This window comes from Micromesistius poutassou (assembly GCF_964030765.1).
Source record: "Micromesistius poutassou genome assembly, chromosome: 4".
Taxonomy (NCBI): domain Eukaryota; kingdom Metazoa; phylum Chordata; class Actinopteri; order Gadiformes; family Gadidae; genus Micromesistius; species Micromesistius poutassou.
The window spans coordinates 19,005,252-19,023,720 of NC_140274.1; the positions used below are offsets into that span (position 1 = coordinate 19,005,252).

Here is an 18,469-nt window from a genome sequence, read left to right on the forward strand (position 1 = left end):
ATATAAATTGGATATCGCTGAAACTCATCCAACACCTTTCAGTGTCCAGATTACAGAATTACAGAATTCTGAATTCTAAATTAAAGTATTGTAGGCCACGGTGGGCAGTCCGCATGTGTGTCCCGGCGATCTGCAATGGTAGCAGGCAGTAGGTGCGGCCACGTGTGGTGCGCAACCAATTAAACCAACGATGCAACACAATAAGGTGATTTAAACGTTTGTTTCACAGCTTATCAACAAAGTATTGTGGCGAGCATCTTTGGCAGAGTTAACGGACGCAAACAACTTCAACCAGGAAGCTTTATTAATAAAGATTGCATGTCGTGACATCACATTGCAATGACCGCATCCACATCTGTTCGGAAGCATGGGAATGTCAATGGTGTCAGGAGAACAAAAGAGCTGGACTTTCTCCCTTAATGATTCAGGGGAATGCTGTGGAAAGTGTGAGCAGTTTTAAGTTCTTTGGGATCAGGTACAGTGTGACACAGTAGGTCCCAGCTGGGACCTACTGTGTCACACTGTCCCGAAAATGACTTTTTTTGAGACCCGCCCGCGCCCACGCCTGCAAAGTTCAGCACCAGATCCGACCTGTCATCCGTGATCAAAATGAAATCCGCACCAAAACATCGAAAGGATCTCCCTTGGGTGGCTTTCACTCGATTTATGCAGTCTTCGGGCAGCGCAGTGTCATCGCTGGAGTCCCAGCTCCACGTCTGACAAATGATCAGCTGTTGGAACCAGACGAGGTCTGGACCCTGTAGGGTCTGTGTGCGGGCTTTGCGCACAGGTATATGGTGTGTGTTTGTCAGGTGACAAGATGCCAAGACAAGACAAGATGCCATCACAATGGCTTTATGAAGGGCAAAATGGACACACAAATTCAACACGAAAATGAACCTTTGCAAGGTCCTTCTGCAAATCTTTGGCATGCCAAAGATTTTGCTGCCGGAGTTCTCAGGCTCCGAAGTTGCTGCCGGAGCCTGAGAAACTCCACCGGCGGTCATACGATGGCTTCAGATGCCTTCACCGAGCCGAATTTGAACATTTCCTTTATCGTGTGTTTATCTGGTGTCAATTTCGGGACAGTGTGAAATGGGCATAAAGGAATAGTGGGGAAGGCCCAGCAACGCCTGTTCCACCTTAGACGTCTGAGGACATTTGGTATGGGCGTGGTATCTTAAGTATTAATAATCATGGTACTGCCTGGTGAGTTATTGTGTGCAGCAATTAGTAGTGTGTTGTTTATAAGTTAGCCACTAGATGGCGCTCCTATATCTGGTATAATGGGCAGTTCTATGGTAAGCTAGTAGTAGAAGAAGCCAGAGGAAGCTGGCATGAGGGCTGGGAAAGTAACGGATATGTGTGTCTGCGTGTACTGTTAATGCTGCCCATTCTGTTAAGTGAAAGCTTACAAACAAATCAACACGGATTGGTTATAACTTATTATGAAGATGCAACAGGGCCCCAATGTTCTCTGTGCCTTCTATCTGCACAATTGAAAGTGTCCTCACAGGGGCCATCACCTTGTGGTATGGCAATTGCACTGCAAACAGCCGCAGAGCAATACAAAGGGTAGTTAAAACTGCTCAGAAAATCTGCGGCTGTGAGCTTACACCCTTAGCAGACCTGTATCAGGATAGGTGCAAGAAGAAGGCCCAAAGGATTGTCAAGGACCCCAGCCAAACAGCAACCTTTTCTAGCTGCTGCCCTCTGGCAAGTGCTACTGTAGTCTGAGAGCGAAGACCAGCAGACTCAGAGACTCAAACTATCAGACTTCTAAACAGTAGATAAACTAAAGTATTATTCTCCCTTATTTATTATGAATATGCAATACACTGTTTTTTATCCCCGTGTTTTCAGAGTTACTCTCATTGTTATGTGTGTGTGTGTGTGTGTGTGTGTGTGTGTGTGTGTGTGTGTGTGTGTGTGTGTGTGTGTGTGAGAGAAAGTGTGTGGGTGCGCGTGGGTGCAAGTGGTCATATATATATACTTATATAGTATGTATGTATGTATGTTATTTTAAAGAGGTGTTTGCTCAGTTAGAGATATATGTATATGTTCTTATCATTGCTGCTATCCTACTATTCTTAGTTTAATGTAGTCATTCCTATGACACCTTATGGATACATGCATTTTAGGCTGCTGCTGGTCAGGAGGGTAGAGACCTAAGATTTTTGCTCTTGCATTGTATGTAAATATGATATGAGATGCAACTTTAATAAACTAAACTAGTGGTTAGGGTTAGGGTAGTAGTGGTTAGGGTTAGGGTAGTAGTGGTTAGGGTTAGGGATAGGGTAGTAGTGGTTAGGGTTAGGGTAGTAGTGGTTAGGGATTGAAAGAAGAGAATCTTTCCACACCCCGTGAACCACGCTTCGCCACTGGACGTGAGTGAGTGACGGTAGCAGTTGGATGTGGATGTCCATGTCCTACAGGCTGTAGCCAGACCCCACTCTGAGCCTCCACTCTTCTTTTTCATATACAAAGTTCAGTCACTCAAACGTTTTATTCAGCCAATATGAAGTTACTTACGACATTAATTACTGAAAATAAAATATTACAAACAAAAAAACAACTCTTCATCCCAGGATCTTGGAGGGCCCTCCCACTCCCACTCGCACACACTTTCATTAGTTAAACATACATTTTTATTACTTATCTAATCTATTACAACTTTATAATGCAAGGCATGCTTGCGGCTGTCCAATAATGTGTAAGGCAACTATAGCCGTTTTCACATATGTTCTCCGTCTTCTCTCCGCATTTGTAGAGCAGGAGGTTCGACCGTGAGGGTCATTCACACTTGATGCCCGATATGCAGAGATCGGTGTCGCTCAGTCATCAGTAGAATCTCCGGCTGCTTAAGGGGGGCGGGCTTGCAAGGGGCGGCATATGACGTAGGGTCAAGGTTCGCAAGAGGCGGGATCGGGTTTGTTTTGGTTTGACCGCAGACAGCACGCAGGCAAAACGGGCAGAATTCATCACGATCATGTTGAATGTTGCTGCAGCGATGCATATATTCCGTTGCATCCACAACATCTGCATCGATCGATGAAAGATTGGAGCATGAGTTACAGACAAATAGAAGAAATGAGAGCGTCTTTTTTGGCTTCATTTCACATCTAACAAACACTGGGACAAATGTAGACAACAAGTCTGGTTGTGTCTGTGCAAACGTGTACTGTCAAGTTAGAGAAACTAAGAATAAATTAAAACTGCGCGCAGTGATGAACGGGACCTCGCGCCAGCTTGCGGCCGCGTCACGTGCCGTCGTAACATGTGTGCTGGCAAGATGTGCACATGTTAGGACCGCACGTGACGCAGCCGCAAGCCGGTACGAGGTCCCGTTCATCACTGCGTGCAGTTTTAATTTTAATTTTTAGCGAATTCATGTAATCTGTAGAAGCAGATGAGATACATTCCCTAGGAGGAGTTTGTTGAAATACAAGGCGAAAAAGTGAAAAAATTCCATGAAAAACGGCCAACTTTGAAGGCACGCCACGGACACACCCTTCAACGTACAGTCACAAATAACACGGCGTTGGTTGAGCACCATTTTTTGACTGTACTGGTCGAAAAACCTGGGATCCTTGGGCAATTTGCTGTTTTTAACATAATTCAAAATGGCGGAAAATCTGGCAACCCGGAAATCTTCAGTTCAAGAGAATTTTTTGTTCATCATGAGGATTTTCATGTGTGTGTAAAGTTTCATGAGTGTAGGTCAAACCGGTAACGCGTGCTGCTTGTGCAAAGTTTGCACTTTTGAACAGTTGCTATAGCGCCACCTAGGGGCGAATGTGAATTTGAGGGCTAGAATATCAAATTTTTCACCAGTCCCCACAATTGCACCAAAAAAAATTGAGTTTTCGTATATGTTCAGGGGGGGAAAAATGCAGTCGAAGATGAGGAAAAATACGGCGGAAGAATAAACACGAGGGTTTCAATAGGGACCTTGCCATGTTTGGCTCGGTCCCTAATAAGAAAAAGCGGACCAATAACAATAGGGACCTTGCAGGTTCTGCTCGGTCCCTAATAAACACGAGGGTTTCAATAGGGACCTTGCCATGTTTGGCTCGGTCCCTAATAATAAACACGAGGGTTTCAATAGGGACCACGCCAAGTTTGGCTCGGTCCCTAAAAATATTTTTTAAACCATTACGATAACCATAACCATAAACGTAGACCGAAGCGTCATCAACACGCCCACTCAACTGGTGTGAAATGCCGACATCCTACTGCTCATTCACATATAAGGTAATTAGCATTTCCGCTGGAGAAAATACTACCTCAGGGTTAGTAGTGGTAGAATAGACGGAGAATAGACGGCACGTCATATGGAAAGCAGCTTATAATTTAGTATCTGGCTTGTGGTTTGATGGAATGTTTATCAGGGGTGGATAAATATGTTCCGTGCATCCTTCTCCTCATTATTCCTTTTTCTCCACACCTCAGTGTTTTGCCTCACATGGTGTTACGGGTTAACATATTGTGTATTCTTCCTATGCTTCGTTGTGCTGCTCTGTCTCCATGTTCCTAGTAGGAGCAGGCCCGGTTCCAGAACAGAATGCCTTGGGGTGCATCTGAGATTATAGGGGGTGCACCAGTACTATAGTAAAACCAGCTACCCAGCTTCAGTTCAGACTTCGCTTTTTACACTACGCCTTTCTACCAGTAGATAGACAAGCACTTCTGGGTAGTTGTACTGACATGTTGGGACAAAAACATTTACTGTGCTTAAAAGATGGTATCACATCATGTCTTGTGATGTGGAGAACATTTCAGCTGCAACGTTAGCTTATTGATATCCAAGCTTTGGATATGAGAATGAATTAATTACATACTTACATACTTTCAAGCAGCACTGTAGCCTTGTGAGACCAAATAATTTAACAACATAAACATAAAACATAAAACATGCTAAATGTCACAAAATAATTTTACATTATCATTCACAAGATAATGCTTGAAATATATCACTTCATGTCTAATACATCTAGATTATATGGAAACTTTTGAATTAAATTACAAAAAAATAGCTTTTCCCTGATATTCTAATATTATGAGATGCACCTTTATGTGAACCACTTAATGTCAATAAGTGCTTATTCTGCTGCCCAAAACTTTTAATGCTGACAGATAAAACCCAATTAGGAATGTTATTTTCACAAAAAGTAATCAGTAATACATAGTGCCTTTCTTAAAGTTCACAAGATTGTAAATAAATACAATCAAAACACAATTGGCAAATATGGGTTCTTATGAACAACACAGTGGCGCCGGCAAAGGCTGCGAGTCGGGCAGGATTGAGCTAGCGTTGCTAGTGCTAGTGCTAGAAATATGTGGACCAGCTGTACACAAGGCAGCGCTGGAAAGATAACCCTCCACAGCAGACACCGCCGCCTCCATTGCCAGAATAAGAGAACCTGCAAAGAGTTAAAATGTCTGTTTCCAACCTTAGCATCATAATATTACGAAGGCAGACTGAATGAATGTGTTGAGTAAGCTGTTCCTGTGTTTCACGTGTTAGTTTGTCGACAAACTCTAATCGTCAGCTACATGCTAATGCTACAGACTCATTTTATCACTGCATCAACCGGACCCTGGTGCCATTGAGTCAGCAAAACCGTGGTTATGTGATAATGTTACTGGAGAGCTTTACATCAAATGACGTTTATAGCAACTTGTGAAGCGGACCAGGTTCAAACTGGGTCAAACCAGTCTCTGCAGGTAGCCATTCCCGTCTTTTCAGTCTGCAGCCGGCCATGGTAGAGTTGGCAACCGTTATGAGCCAGAACTGTCAACACTCCTTATCAAGTGTTTATGGCTTTATGATTTTATCCGTCAACAAGTTGTTGACAAAACTGATTCTTTACTTCCTTGCAGCTTTCATACAGGACTTACAGGACTCACTTACAGGACAGCAATGGCCTGTCTGGCAGTGACTCTCTCTCTATTAGGTATGCTACCATCTAATGATAAACTACTTTATTCTTTAGCACTGTGGAAACGGCCTGCTACCTAACTTCATTTTTTTTTTAGTTTCCTTTGTTCCAGTCCTGTCTGCAGCTGCCCTTTCCATCGGTAAGTTGGCCATGCTATGCCCATTGCTAAACGACCTTCACAGATCAGTTCAAATGATCCATTATAAATGTGGAATTATCAAGTCATAGTTAAAAGATAGATTTACTGATGCAGGGTAGACTAGACCAGACCACATCGTTTAAGACGTTTAATCTCCCTACAACGTTCCAGTTGATTCGCTGAAATGCTCTATGACGAGCGTCTTCCAGCCCCCCCCGCCAACAACTCTGCCTGCAACCAGTCAACAGTTCCATCCACAGACGCAATACCTCATAAAATATCCATAGTTGTTAATGATTAGTTAATAATTAGTTAATAATCTAAAATGTTGATGTTAGTGTTGAGTGTGCTGACATGATGCCCACGTTGGCATGAGCCCATGTGGTCATTTGGCACAATCTCGAATAACAGACATTGGTTGCTCTTGATGCTAATTATAAGATAATTATTCAACCTTTGATTGGACTATTTGAAATACTGTGCTTGTATTTTAAGAACATTATGTCAGTGAGCAGTTAATGGTTCTAACAAAAGGGGGAACCAATGCAGAGAGAATGTTGAGAACCGTTTACAACCGGTTACAAAAATTAACCCATTTTCTTTTCCCTCTCGAATCTCTGGATCAGCAATATATATAGAATGAACGCAATGCAAATTGCATATTCAGTCAGGCATTTAAGTAGTAAAACCAAATAGATGTAGATGATCAATAATCAAATGACAACACACAGTAGCTGTACCACCTGAGAGATCAAATCACTGAACAATGGCATGTAAAGATAAAGTGATATAAAAACTGTGTATAAACCTATGGTTATGGTTAAAGTCTCTCTAAGAGCATATCAACGAAAACAGAGAGGCCGTGTTTATAGACACATTGGTTATAAGTCCTTCATGAACGTCCTGTTTTGATGGCCCTGTTTAATTCATATTCACTACTACTGCTCCTCAATAATGTGTCCCTTTCACATGAAACTGTCTTTTGTGGAACCCATGATATCCGTACTTGCAGATGACTCACCAGACAGCCACCCGCCCAAGACTGGAACACTTGGCAGGGAGAAACTGTTGCACAAGGAATCCAGCAGCAGTCTCTGCTGTGGAGATGTGCAGTACAGCCCAGAGACCCACTGCTGCTGCGAGGACGACGGGGAGCTCCGTACTGCCGCCCGGGGCTGCTCCCGCTGCTGTGAACAGGACAAGAACCAAGCTCCCTTAGGTAATCTCTCTGCTGTGTGAACGGAACATATCCAAAGATGAAAGTCACAACATTGTGCCTAAACGATGGCGTACTTCCACAGCCTGCTGTGGTGAACGGCCTTTCAACTCCAGCTCCGCCGTCTGTTGTGGACTGAAGATTCTGGCCCACCCAGGGGCTCCGTACCGATGTTGTGGAGAAGGTAAGATGGGATAGTTGTGAAATTATGTTCTTGTTGTTTTTTTAATTGTTTTTTACTCTGACCGTTCTGTTTAATATTGTGGAAAGGATGTTAATGAATGATTCAGAGCATGATGCATTTTAAATGGAATCACTTTTGGTCTTGTGTCTTAATTTTTCTTAAAACAATTGTAGCTGAAAATAAACATAGCCAAATTACAACCAATATACTCGGGCCCAGATTTTTTCATTTAGTTTTACAAATCAAGAGTAGGCCTGATTTGACTAATTGGGTTTGCATCCTTTCCTTCTGCCCTTGTAGTCCAAGACATGCTGCCCACCAGCTTTCAAAGTACAATGCTGCCACTGGTGGATTTGTATCAATTTTATTCACATAATTATCCCTCCCTGCTTTTTTGTAGTTCACCAAAACACCCTGAAACAACTTGAGTCTCACATACACCATACACCATGCACTAACATTACAAGCAGGCCAATGGCAACCAAGCGCACAGTCCTTCCTCCCTCTCTTTAAAAACCACCAGCCACCACTGCCCCACACCCCCCCCACGCCCCAGAGCAACACTCTGATCTGGCTCTGATCTGAAGGCAGAGAGGCTCTGATCTGAAGGCCATTAAAAAGTCCTTCTTCTGTGAATCATCTAAACTAATCATTAATTCCTGTCCGTGTGAATAAGCAAACTAATCATAAACTAATCATTAATTCCTGTCTGTTGGACTCTGTCACATCTGAGCACGCTGAAATGCTGGTCAGCACAGACCCGGCGTCATGAGTTAGGCCCGCCCTGGACGGAGGAGCCTGTCAGTCACACCAGACCATGATTAAACCCTTACTGGAGCTTACCAATACTCCCGTGGTGGATACAGAGTACACAGTGGCTCGCCACAGTGGCTCGACTCCACCTGACGGAGGTAAATGGACTATGGAGAAAGTTCTAAAACACCTCCATCAACCCCTTGAAGCAATGCCGAGCGTGATAACTGCGCTGAAACATGTGCTGACTTTTGGTGCAAGCACTGCACTCTGTGAGAACACTTTCTCCACACTAGAGAACGTTTTCACTGATCGTAGACAGTCCATGGTTCACCAGCGAAAAGCTGGATTAAACAGGCAATTTAACAATTGAATTAAACTGGCATTCAAGAAGGACTTACTTGACCAAAGAATTTAAAAACTTGTGTAATTGTTGTATTATTAATATTCATTCATGGATATTTCTAATGGATAATTGCATCTCTGTTTCCTATTTCTGTTACAATTTAGATTCTAAATAAAATCGGCTATATATTGTCTCTAAAGAACGTTTAAAGTTGTATTTTTTGTGCATCAAGGAGGTGCATGAAGTGTTTTATTGTTTAAATCCTAATCCATTAATATTAGGGGTCCATAAACCTTGCTGCGTTTAGCCTGCATCCCTGCGCTTTGTTGATGTGAGTTAGACATGAGAAGATTGGCTAACAGTTCAATGTGTGGTGTTCTGGTGTGTTTGCAACTTCTAGCGACGCCCCTGTGTACATGCATTCAACATGTTCAGACAGATATTCTTTGCAAACATCAGTGAAACTGTGAAAACATTGTAGGCATCACTCGTTATTTACACTGTTTACACAGGCAACATTTCCGTCTTGCATGCGTTCACACACGGCGTGGCAGTGCTGGAATATGGGCCAGGGGACGGTCCATGGCGGTAATGCAACACTTGTGGAAGAAAGCCACCATAATATATGTGGACTGAGGGGAGCTCCGTTATATCAGAGCTGGCCCAGGGTCCAGAAATGATTGAAAAAAGCAATATACAAATCTTGCATATTGTAAATCGAATTGCATTGAACTGACAAAAACAACAACTCATAGTACAACCCTGTACACTATATGTTGTGTTTGACTTTATTTTGACCATATTTTGACTAAAATAATTGGATCACCCAAGAACCTCCGTGACCCCCTGGTTGAAGACCACTGATCTAGAATATTACAGTATGTAGTCAGTTGCTGAATCCGGCAACCGATCTCAGTGTTTCAGAACCTTGTGTTTTCTGCAGGGGCCTACAACAACAACACCCACCTGTGCTGTGGAGTCGGGGACAGAGAGAAGATCCTCTCCAAGGAACATGGGGAGAACCTTTGCTGTGGAGATGTGCAGTACAGCCCAGAGACCCACTGCTGCTGCGAGGACGCCAGCGGGCTCCGTACTGCCGCCCGGGGCTGCTCCCGCTGCTGTGAACAGGACAAGAACCAAGCTCCCTTAGGTAATCTCTCTGCTGTGTGAACGGAACATATCCAAAGATGAAAGTCACAACATTGTGCCTAAACGATGGCGTACTTCCACAGCCTGCTGTGGTGAACGGCCTTTCAACTCCAGCTCCGCCGTTTGTTGTGGACTGAAGATTCTGGCCCACCCAGGGGCTCCGTACCGATGTTGTGGAGAAGGTAAGATGGGAGACACGTTGTGTTTGAAATTGAATGAAGTTTGAATGTTCAGGTTTTCAGGGCTGGCCTGTGCTCTCGGCTTTGGTCTTCTGGTCCCCTCATTGCATTCAATACATACAAGCTCTTCCCTCGGGTCGTTGCTTAAGGGGAAAACTATCTAGGGGGAGAAATTAACCACCATGGTACACTTCCCCAACATACTGTCAGCAGGATCCTAATCCGCTCTATTGGCCGTTTTATTTAGCTAATGCGCTATGTACAGCACTTTGGGCTGTGCAAGCTGTGTATTAAAGGGGTGATATTATGCCACCAGGTGCGAGTGTGATTAGCCGTTACAAGCTGTTTGAAAATCTGCCTTTTCCTGTGTTTTAGTGACATAACAAGTGGGCGTGTCCACCTAGATCATTAATTCCTGTCCGTTGGACTCTGTCACGTCTGAGCACGCTGAAATGCTGGTCAGCACAGACCCGGCGTCATGAGTTAGGCCCGCCCTGGACGGAGGAGCCTGTCAGTCACACCAGACCATGATTAAACCCTTACTGGAGCTTACCAATACTCCCGTGGTGGATACAGAGTACACAGTGGCTCGCCACAGTGGCTCGACTGCATTCAACATGTTCAGACAGATATTCTTTGCAAACATCAGTGAAACTGTGAAAACATTGTAGGCATCACTCGTTATTTACACTGTTTACACAGGCAACATTTCCGTCTTGCATGCGTTCACACACGGCGTGGCAGTGCTGGAATATGGGCCAGGGGACGGTCCATGGCGGTAATGCAACACTTGTGGAAGAAAGCCACCATAATATATGTGGACTGAGGGGAGCTCCGTTATATCAGAGCTGGCCCAGGGTCCAGAAATGATTGAAAAAAGCAATATACAAATCTTGCATATTGTAAATCGAATTGCATTGAACTGACAAAAACAACAACTCATAGTACAACCCTGTACACTATATGTTGTGTTTGACTTTATTTTGACCATATTTTGACTAAAATAATTGGATCACCCAAGAACCTCCGTGACCCCCTGGTTGAAGACCACTGATCTAGAATATTACAGTATGTAGTCAGTTGCTGAATCCGGCAACCGATCTCAGTGTTTCAGAACCTTGTGTTTTCTGCAGGGGCCTACAACAACAACACCCACCTGTGCTGTGGAGAGAAAAGCAGAGAGAAGATCCTCTCCAAGGAACATGGGGAGAACCTTTGCTGTGGAGACGTGCAGTACAACAATGGGACCGACGAGTGCTGGGGAAACCTCCTTGAAGTCAGGAAGCGCCCAGTGGCCCCTGGGACGCACTCAGACCCAGCAGGTCCGTCTCCTTCTCACTATCGCACGTGGAATTGAACCAACTCAGTAAAGGTGGCCGAGACATTTGGTATTACAGGTCTCTGCCACGGATATACACAGACACATGTTCTCGTGCATCTGTGACATCTCTGGTTCCATCATACAACATGGACGCTTGTGTTTTCAGCCGTCTATACCAATGCTGAGACGCAAGCCCCTCCCCTAAAATCCAATCCAAGCTGATTGGACTGTTAATCTACTTAGTATGCACACACCCTCAGCCAGCCAATAGGGTTCTTTATGACACGGCCAATGCTAAAGGTCAAAAGGTCATCAGAACAGTAAACGGTTTGTGGGGAAAGGAGCAAAAGAATCAAATACTGAAACTTTGGTGAAATGATGTTGTTTATCATAGCTACAGTATATTTTAATATAGAGGTTTATATCGTGTATTAATGGTTTGGAGGTGAAGGTGACTCATGTTACTCTCTTGACAGATGTCAGAGCGCCACTACTACTGCTCCTCAATAATGTGTCCCTTTCACATGAAACTTTTTGTGGAACCCATGATATCCGTACTTGCAGATGACTCACCAGACAGCCACCCGCCCATGACTTGTGGACCACTTGGCAGGGAGAAACTGTTGCGCAAGGAATCCAGCAGCAGTCTCTGCTGTGGAGATGTGCAGTACAGCCCAGAGACCCACTGCTGCTGCGAGGACGCCAGCGGGCTCCGTACTGCCGCCCGGGGCTGCTCCCGCTGCTGTGAACAGGACAAGAACCAAGCTCCCTTAAAAGGTAATCTCTCTGCTGTGTGAACGGAACATATCCAAAGATGAAAGTCACAACATTGTGCCTAAACGATGGCGTACTTCCACAGCCTGCTGTGGTGAACGGCCTTTCAACCCCAGCTCCGCCAAAAATGAAAAATGTCCAAGGCACATGGGTCAAGATGAAACTGTCCAAATTGTATCTGAATCTGCCTAAAGGTAGCGTTATAGCAACAGTCCAAAAATGCAAAAATCTTCGAAAATCGTCAAAATTCAACTTAATGCCAAGAGGCTGGGTTAACTTAACAATCATCATCAAACTTAATGGTTAGGTTAGGGTTAGGTTTATGGACTGCGTCATGGTCTGGTTAGGGTTAGGTTTGATGGTTTATTGGTCGGTAGGGTTAGGGTTAGGTTTGATGGTTTATTGGTCGGTAGGGTTAGGGTTAAGTTTGATGGTTTATTGGTCAGTAGGGTTAGGTTAGGTTTGATGGTTTATTGGTCGGTAGGGTTAGGTTAGGTTTGATGGTTTATTGGTCGGTAGGGTTAGGGTTAGGTTTGATGGTTTATTGGTCGGTAGGGTTAGGGTTAAGTTTGATGGTTTATTGGTCAGTAGGGTTAGGTTAGGTTTGATGGTTTATTGGTCGGTAGGGTTAGGGTTAGGTTTGATGGTTTTGTGACTGTACATTGAAGGGCGTGTCCGTGGCGTGGCGGTCGGCTCACGCTTGGCACCTTAAACGCTGCTCGCAGCTTTAATTCAAGTTTGTAATTGTTAAGTTTGAACTAATGCATGTCGGCTTCCACTGACATGCCCTTGTGCCAAAATCCAAGGAAAACACATATTCAGCCCCTGCCCAAACCAACGTTATAAGCATGCTAGCCACTAAGCTACAAATGGCCCAACTAACAGCAGTATGCAGTATGCAGCATTTCATTGGGGTTATTACATACATACATACTTACTTATATACATACATACATACAGTGCATACTGTATGTATGTATGTATGTACATACTGTACATAATACGTCCCGTGCCTTCTTTCAGACACTATTTGAAGCTTGTTCACTTTGTTGAGGATGAGGGTGATAATGAGCGACGTAGTCGGGTGAGACGCCCCACACACCACAAGCTGAACCCTCTTTGACCCTCTCTGCCTGAGTTAACAGGGTATGGGTTGAAGCAGATATTATTATTGTTGTAGAGATACAGAAATGGCCTCGGCTGCTCTCATCAGTTCAGAGTTCATTGGAAAGGAAACCTTCTGCTTATCCTTCATCCCCAATTCATCATCTACTTTTCTTTTTGTTTCCCTTCTTTCCCTCCATGGTTCAAGAACTTTATTCCGCCTTTCTGATCTGCTTGATGGGACAAGATGGCCACCACAAGGTAAGTTCAAGTTAAACACAGTGGGCCCTACTTTAACGGTCTGAAACGCAAGTATGAAACTCGAAACGCAAGTAGCTTTGTGGGCGGTGTGCTCTGGCGGTGTTGCTATTATACCGGTGGATAAATGACTCTTGCACCGACACAAATCTAAAATGGGTTGGTCTGAAACCCGTAGGTGTGTTTTGGGCATAACATGCAATAAACCAATGAGAGTTCCATCTCCCATCCCCTTTAAGAGCCAGCACATTTGAACTTGACAATCTGATATTTTGACAGTGCGTTTGCAGTCTCCGCTGAGACAGATGCATGACAACATGAATTTCAAACGAAATGGCTCAGTTTATGGCCAAATAATGCCTAATTCACACATGGAATAGTGTTTTCTTCTACAACTTAAAAAACAAACGTTGTCATGTAATGTTTGGCAAAGAGAACTTAACACATATTTGATATGCGCCTGTGGCTGCAACTGTGGGTCTATTTGATGATATTCGGCAATACATTAACAAACATAGTACATAGTTTGTTACCAGTATTGTATATATTATCATTATTGTGTTCATAATGTGCATGTGTCCCCCCGTTACTATACATTGCCATGGACTGTATTATGCGTTAGAGTTTACGTGTGTTTAAACAGATGGGAGCACACATATTGTTGAACTGCACGCCAAACATTAACCACATTCATTCATTCTTTTAAACACTCACTCGCGGTAAAACTATGATTTCTCACGATGAAATACTCATCAATCCTAAAAGTTGTGGGCTTATACACGATGTCTGTGTCAGGAAAATATGTGTTTTCTGTACCGTGTTTGAGGATAATGCATTAATGATGCATTGATTTAAAAGTGCAACTTCTTACGTTATCATTTACCCTAAAACAAGATTTTGTTTTGGAAGGCTGGGATATACTTTACTCAAGTTTATTATTGTTATTATTATTAACGCATGGCATTAGCCTGTACTACAATGTTCATTCATGTAGCCCCTTTGGAAAAAAAAATATTCCACAGTCCACATGCTATTTCTATGCAGTTTCACATATATGAACAATCTTTGACATCATAATATTTAGCAAGATAGGCAAGATAGGGCCCAGTGTGTTTAACCCTTTGTGAACTACTAAAGGCTACTGTTCATAAATATCATCATTTGTTTCTTTTGCTGTCTAAGTAATGACTTTTTATTTCATCATCAGTCTGTATCACCTAACAGGCTCTACTATACTGTTAGATATAAGAAATATTGTAATAGATAGAAAAATATCATCAATGAATCAATAATAATAATTTATAAACAAAGGCTACCCTGAGTCTCGTTCTGCTGCTCAGATGCCTTAAGGTTCTGCTGTTCACAGGCCTTAAGGTTCTGCTGCTCAGAGGCCTTGAGGTTCTGCTGCTCAGAGGCCTTGAGGTTCTGCTGTTCACAGGCCTTAAGGTTCTGCTGCTCAGAGGCCTCGAGGTTCTGCTGCTCAGAGGCCTTGAGGTTCTGCTTGTTCTCCTATTGAAATGTTTTTTTTCTGATTCCTCAGGACCGCAGCATGAGGCCTGGCAGCCGGCCTCAGAGATCCGTCACTGAGCCTGGGGGCCGGCCTCAGAGATCCGTCACTGAGCCTGGGGGCCGGCCTCAGAGATCCGTCACTGAGCCTGGGGGCCGGCCTCAGAGATCCGTCACTGAGCCTGGGGGCCGGCCTCAGAGATCCGTCACTGAGCCTGGGGGCCGGCCTCAGAGACTGTCCTCTGCTCCGTCCTCTGCCAACAGACCCCTGTCTAACACCTAAGCTTTGAGCCGTCAGTAGCCTGGAGGACTTCATACACGCCCAGACCAACAGGTTACCAAACACCTGGGATGCTTTAACTCCCATCTGGGCTGTCTCACATAGCTATTATCCAATGTGAGAAATGACCTTACACTTACACTTTAGTAACTTTAGTTAGACTTTATTAACACTTGCACAGAAGTAATAACAAAACCTGAGTTGGTTTTCGAATAACTGACCAAGCACAGGCTTCAGGTTCTGTCCCTGCACGGTGGGGCCTCCCCCTACATGCACTGACCAATCAGAGGATTCAGGTTCTGTCCCCACACACTGGGGCCTCCCCCTACATGCACTGACCAATCAGCACTCAAGGCATCGGGCCTGAACTCTGACCTCTCTGTGTCCCCCATCTCAGTTCCCCATTACTAACTACACTTATCCTCCTTACCTGAGTTCTCAGTACATTACAGTGTAAAGGTTTTACATCTTGAACATTACAGTGTAAAGGATTTACATCTTAAACATTACAGTGATATCATATATAGGGCAGTATATAGGGCAGTATTTTACTGCCCTATATATGATATATATTTAAGCCCCATATATATAGGGCAGTATTTTACTGCCCTATATATGGGGCTTAAAATAGCCCTATATACTGTATGTGATTAAAATAAATTTGTCACCTTATTAATTAAACTGATTTAAAGCAGACATTATAAACCACATCCGCTTATGAGCAGGCAGTGTTTGACTCATAAGTGTATTAACTGGTTCACATAGTTAGCCTGAAAGGAGCCTTTGAATCAATTTGTTCTTTGAATCAATTATTGTAAGGGACCAACGTGTATCTCTTCTGGACTAAACTAGACCAAACTGGACTTGTGTTATGTTAATGCAGATGAAAAAACATATCCGATGCTATAGAGAAACCTTGAAGTTATCCATGTACTGTTTTATAGAAGTATTTTTTAAACAATGAAGAATCAGAAGATACTATCAGGGCTACTACTACTGTGACTGCATTGTTACCACAGTAACACAGTTTTACCATCGTTCATTGATATACTGAATGCCAGTGGTGTGTGTTATTATGATAATTATTCTGATTTGTTTTATATATTTTTTGCTTTAATATATTAGCAGTGATCTCAATAAACGACAATCTGACACCTTTCCCTGTTGTTACTATTGCCTTATTTGGATGATTTACCCTCAGCTGGTGCTATGATCTCGTCCTCACCACCACCCAGACAGCTGACAGGGTTCACTGAGCCCCAAGATAAGGCTCTAGGGGATAAACCCTCCCTCCGGGCTGCTCCACAGCCAGGGCTCCTGCTTATTGGTTCAAAGTGCAGCCAGGGCTCCAGCCTATTCATGAATAGACGTTGACGCGATTCAGATCCCTTAGCTAGTCCCACCCACTCAGAAGAGGACTTTCCTCCTCTCTCCCATTGACCGCCATGTTATCCACCGGCCACCAGTAGTTCCCAAGAAATGAATGGGAGTCAATGGAGGCTGAGGGAGGAACGTCCTCCCCGAACTAATATTTAATCCGATAGGGGGTGCTAATATCCCTTTACCCAGGGAAACAAACATTACATAAAGGCATTAAAGTAGTCATATTTAAGGGCATTAATTCATTACAGTAGTCTGGGCAATCTACACTTTTTATTCTCAACAATGTTGAGGATCTTCCTCCCCCTCCTCACTGGAGAAGCCTCCACTGGGGCTGGACACACATCCAACATGGCCTATTCGATACATTTCTTCTTGCCATCAGGGATGCAAGACTGCAGTTCTGGATTCTTTGGATTTTTAGTTCTCTTTGAACTGAGATTCTCTTTTAGATTCTCAGTTCAAAGGAAACCTAGTTAGGTGATTGCTGCGAGCATCACTCAACTATGGTGGTTCTTAGACTTTTCTTTCTTTCTTTCTTTCTTATTCTCTACAAACCTATGACCCTACTTCTTCCACAATTTTTCACCTAGAGATTTCATTACACCTTAAAAATGTTCATATTAGCTTGGAATCACGGTATCTAACTAAAACAAGCGCTGCACGCGATTGACGACTGTTTACATCACATACCCCCTTCCTGACTACTCCCCCCCCGCCCCCTGTGGTAGCCCAAACTCCTGTTAGAAGTGAAAATCAGTCTGTGACCTCCGATGCAACCTCTCTAAAGGCAATATTAAATCCTAGTGCCGCCGGTACACATAAGGAACATATAAATACTATAACAACAATTAAAAGGAAATTTGAATCTTTTCAACCAGTTAATCAGTCTAAAGTCTTGTGGGACAAAAGGAAAAAACCAAAAGGATTGCTTGGTGGACACCTGAACATTAGAAGTATTATGTCAAAGACTGAGCAGCTTGAAACTCTCCTGACTGAATCGAACTTGGACTTTCTTTTTATTTCTGAATCATGGTTAACTGCATCCTCACCAAGGTCTACTTTTGTTATACCGGGGTATCACGTTTATAGGAAAGATAGAAAATCAGGCAGAGGGGGAGGAGTTCTTATGTATATACGTGACCATTTTAAATGTGTAGAAATACATCGAAATTTTTTACAAGATATGGAAAGTATTGCTGTCTCCATTATATTATCCCCTCAAATGTCTTTCACAGTTGTTGGCCTGTATCGCCCCCCCAACTCTACTAATACATTTCATGATAAATTTAAATCTCTGTTGAAGGAAATTGGTACTAAAACTGAGTTAATTGTATTGGGTGATTTTAATATAAACTGGGCTGAAAGAGCAAATAGGAAAAACCTTAAAAGTATATCAGATCAGTATAATCTCACTCAAATAATCCAAGGCCCAACCAGAGTTACACAATCATCACAAACACAGATAGATCTTATTTTTAGTAACAAACCAGAAAGAATCACCAAATCTTTTAATCTGATAACTGGTATGTCAGATCACAATCTGACCTTAATTGTTAGAAAATTGGAAAAACATCGATTTTTATACAGACAAGAGGGTAAAAGATCTCTTAATATTATCCCCAAAAACCTTGTTGCCTCATTTGAGGATAAATTTAAGCAGCTGGACTGGAACGATGTAGTGCTGTCTGATGATGTAGAAGAGGCATCTAATATCATGGTGACCAGAATTAGTGAGACCAAAAATGAATTTTGTAAAAGGGTCTCACATTCACGGAAAAAAAATAATTTACCTTGGTTAAATGAGCATCTCTGGAAGTTAATGAAGCAGAGAGACTTTGCATTAAAGGCAGCTCTTAAATCTGGATTACCACATGATAAGAGAAAATTTCAGGAACTGCGAAACAAAGTAGTGAAAGAACTGAGGCAGGCCAAAGC

The 18,469-nt window shown here is 43.1% G+C and overlaps 1 protein-coding gene across 1 annotated transcript; it reads left to right on the plus strand.

The window, feature by feature from the left end:
• The first annotated feature begins 5,892 nt into the window (after positions 1 to 5,892).
• LOC311342205 (uncharacterized protein) lies at positions 5,893 to 16,297 on the plus strand. Its single transcript, XM_084467017.1, has 10 exons — positions 5,893 to 5,957; positions 6,040 to 6,081; positions 7,094 to 7,300; positions 7,383 to 7,481; positions 9,524 to 9,730; positions 9,813 to 9,911; positions 11,042 to 11,230; positions 11,794 to 12,006; positions 13,316 to 13,368; positions 14,906 to 16,297. Exons 1-10 carry the CDS (start codon positions 5,924 to 5,926, stop codon positions 15,152 to 15,154), a joined length of 1,392 nt encoding a protein of 463 aa, XP_084323143.1. The 5' UTR covers positions 5,893 to 5,923; the 3' UTR covers positions 15,155 to 16,297.
• The last annotated feature ends 2,172 nt before the right edge of the window (positions 16,298 to 18,469 follow it).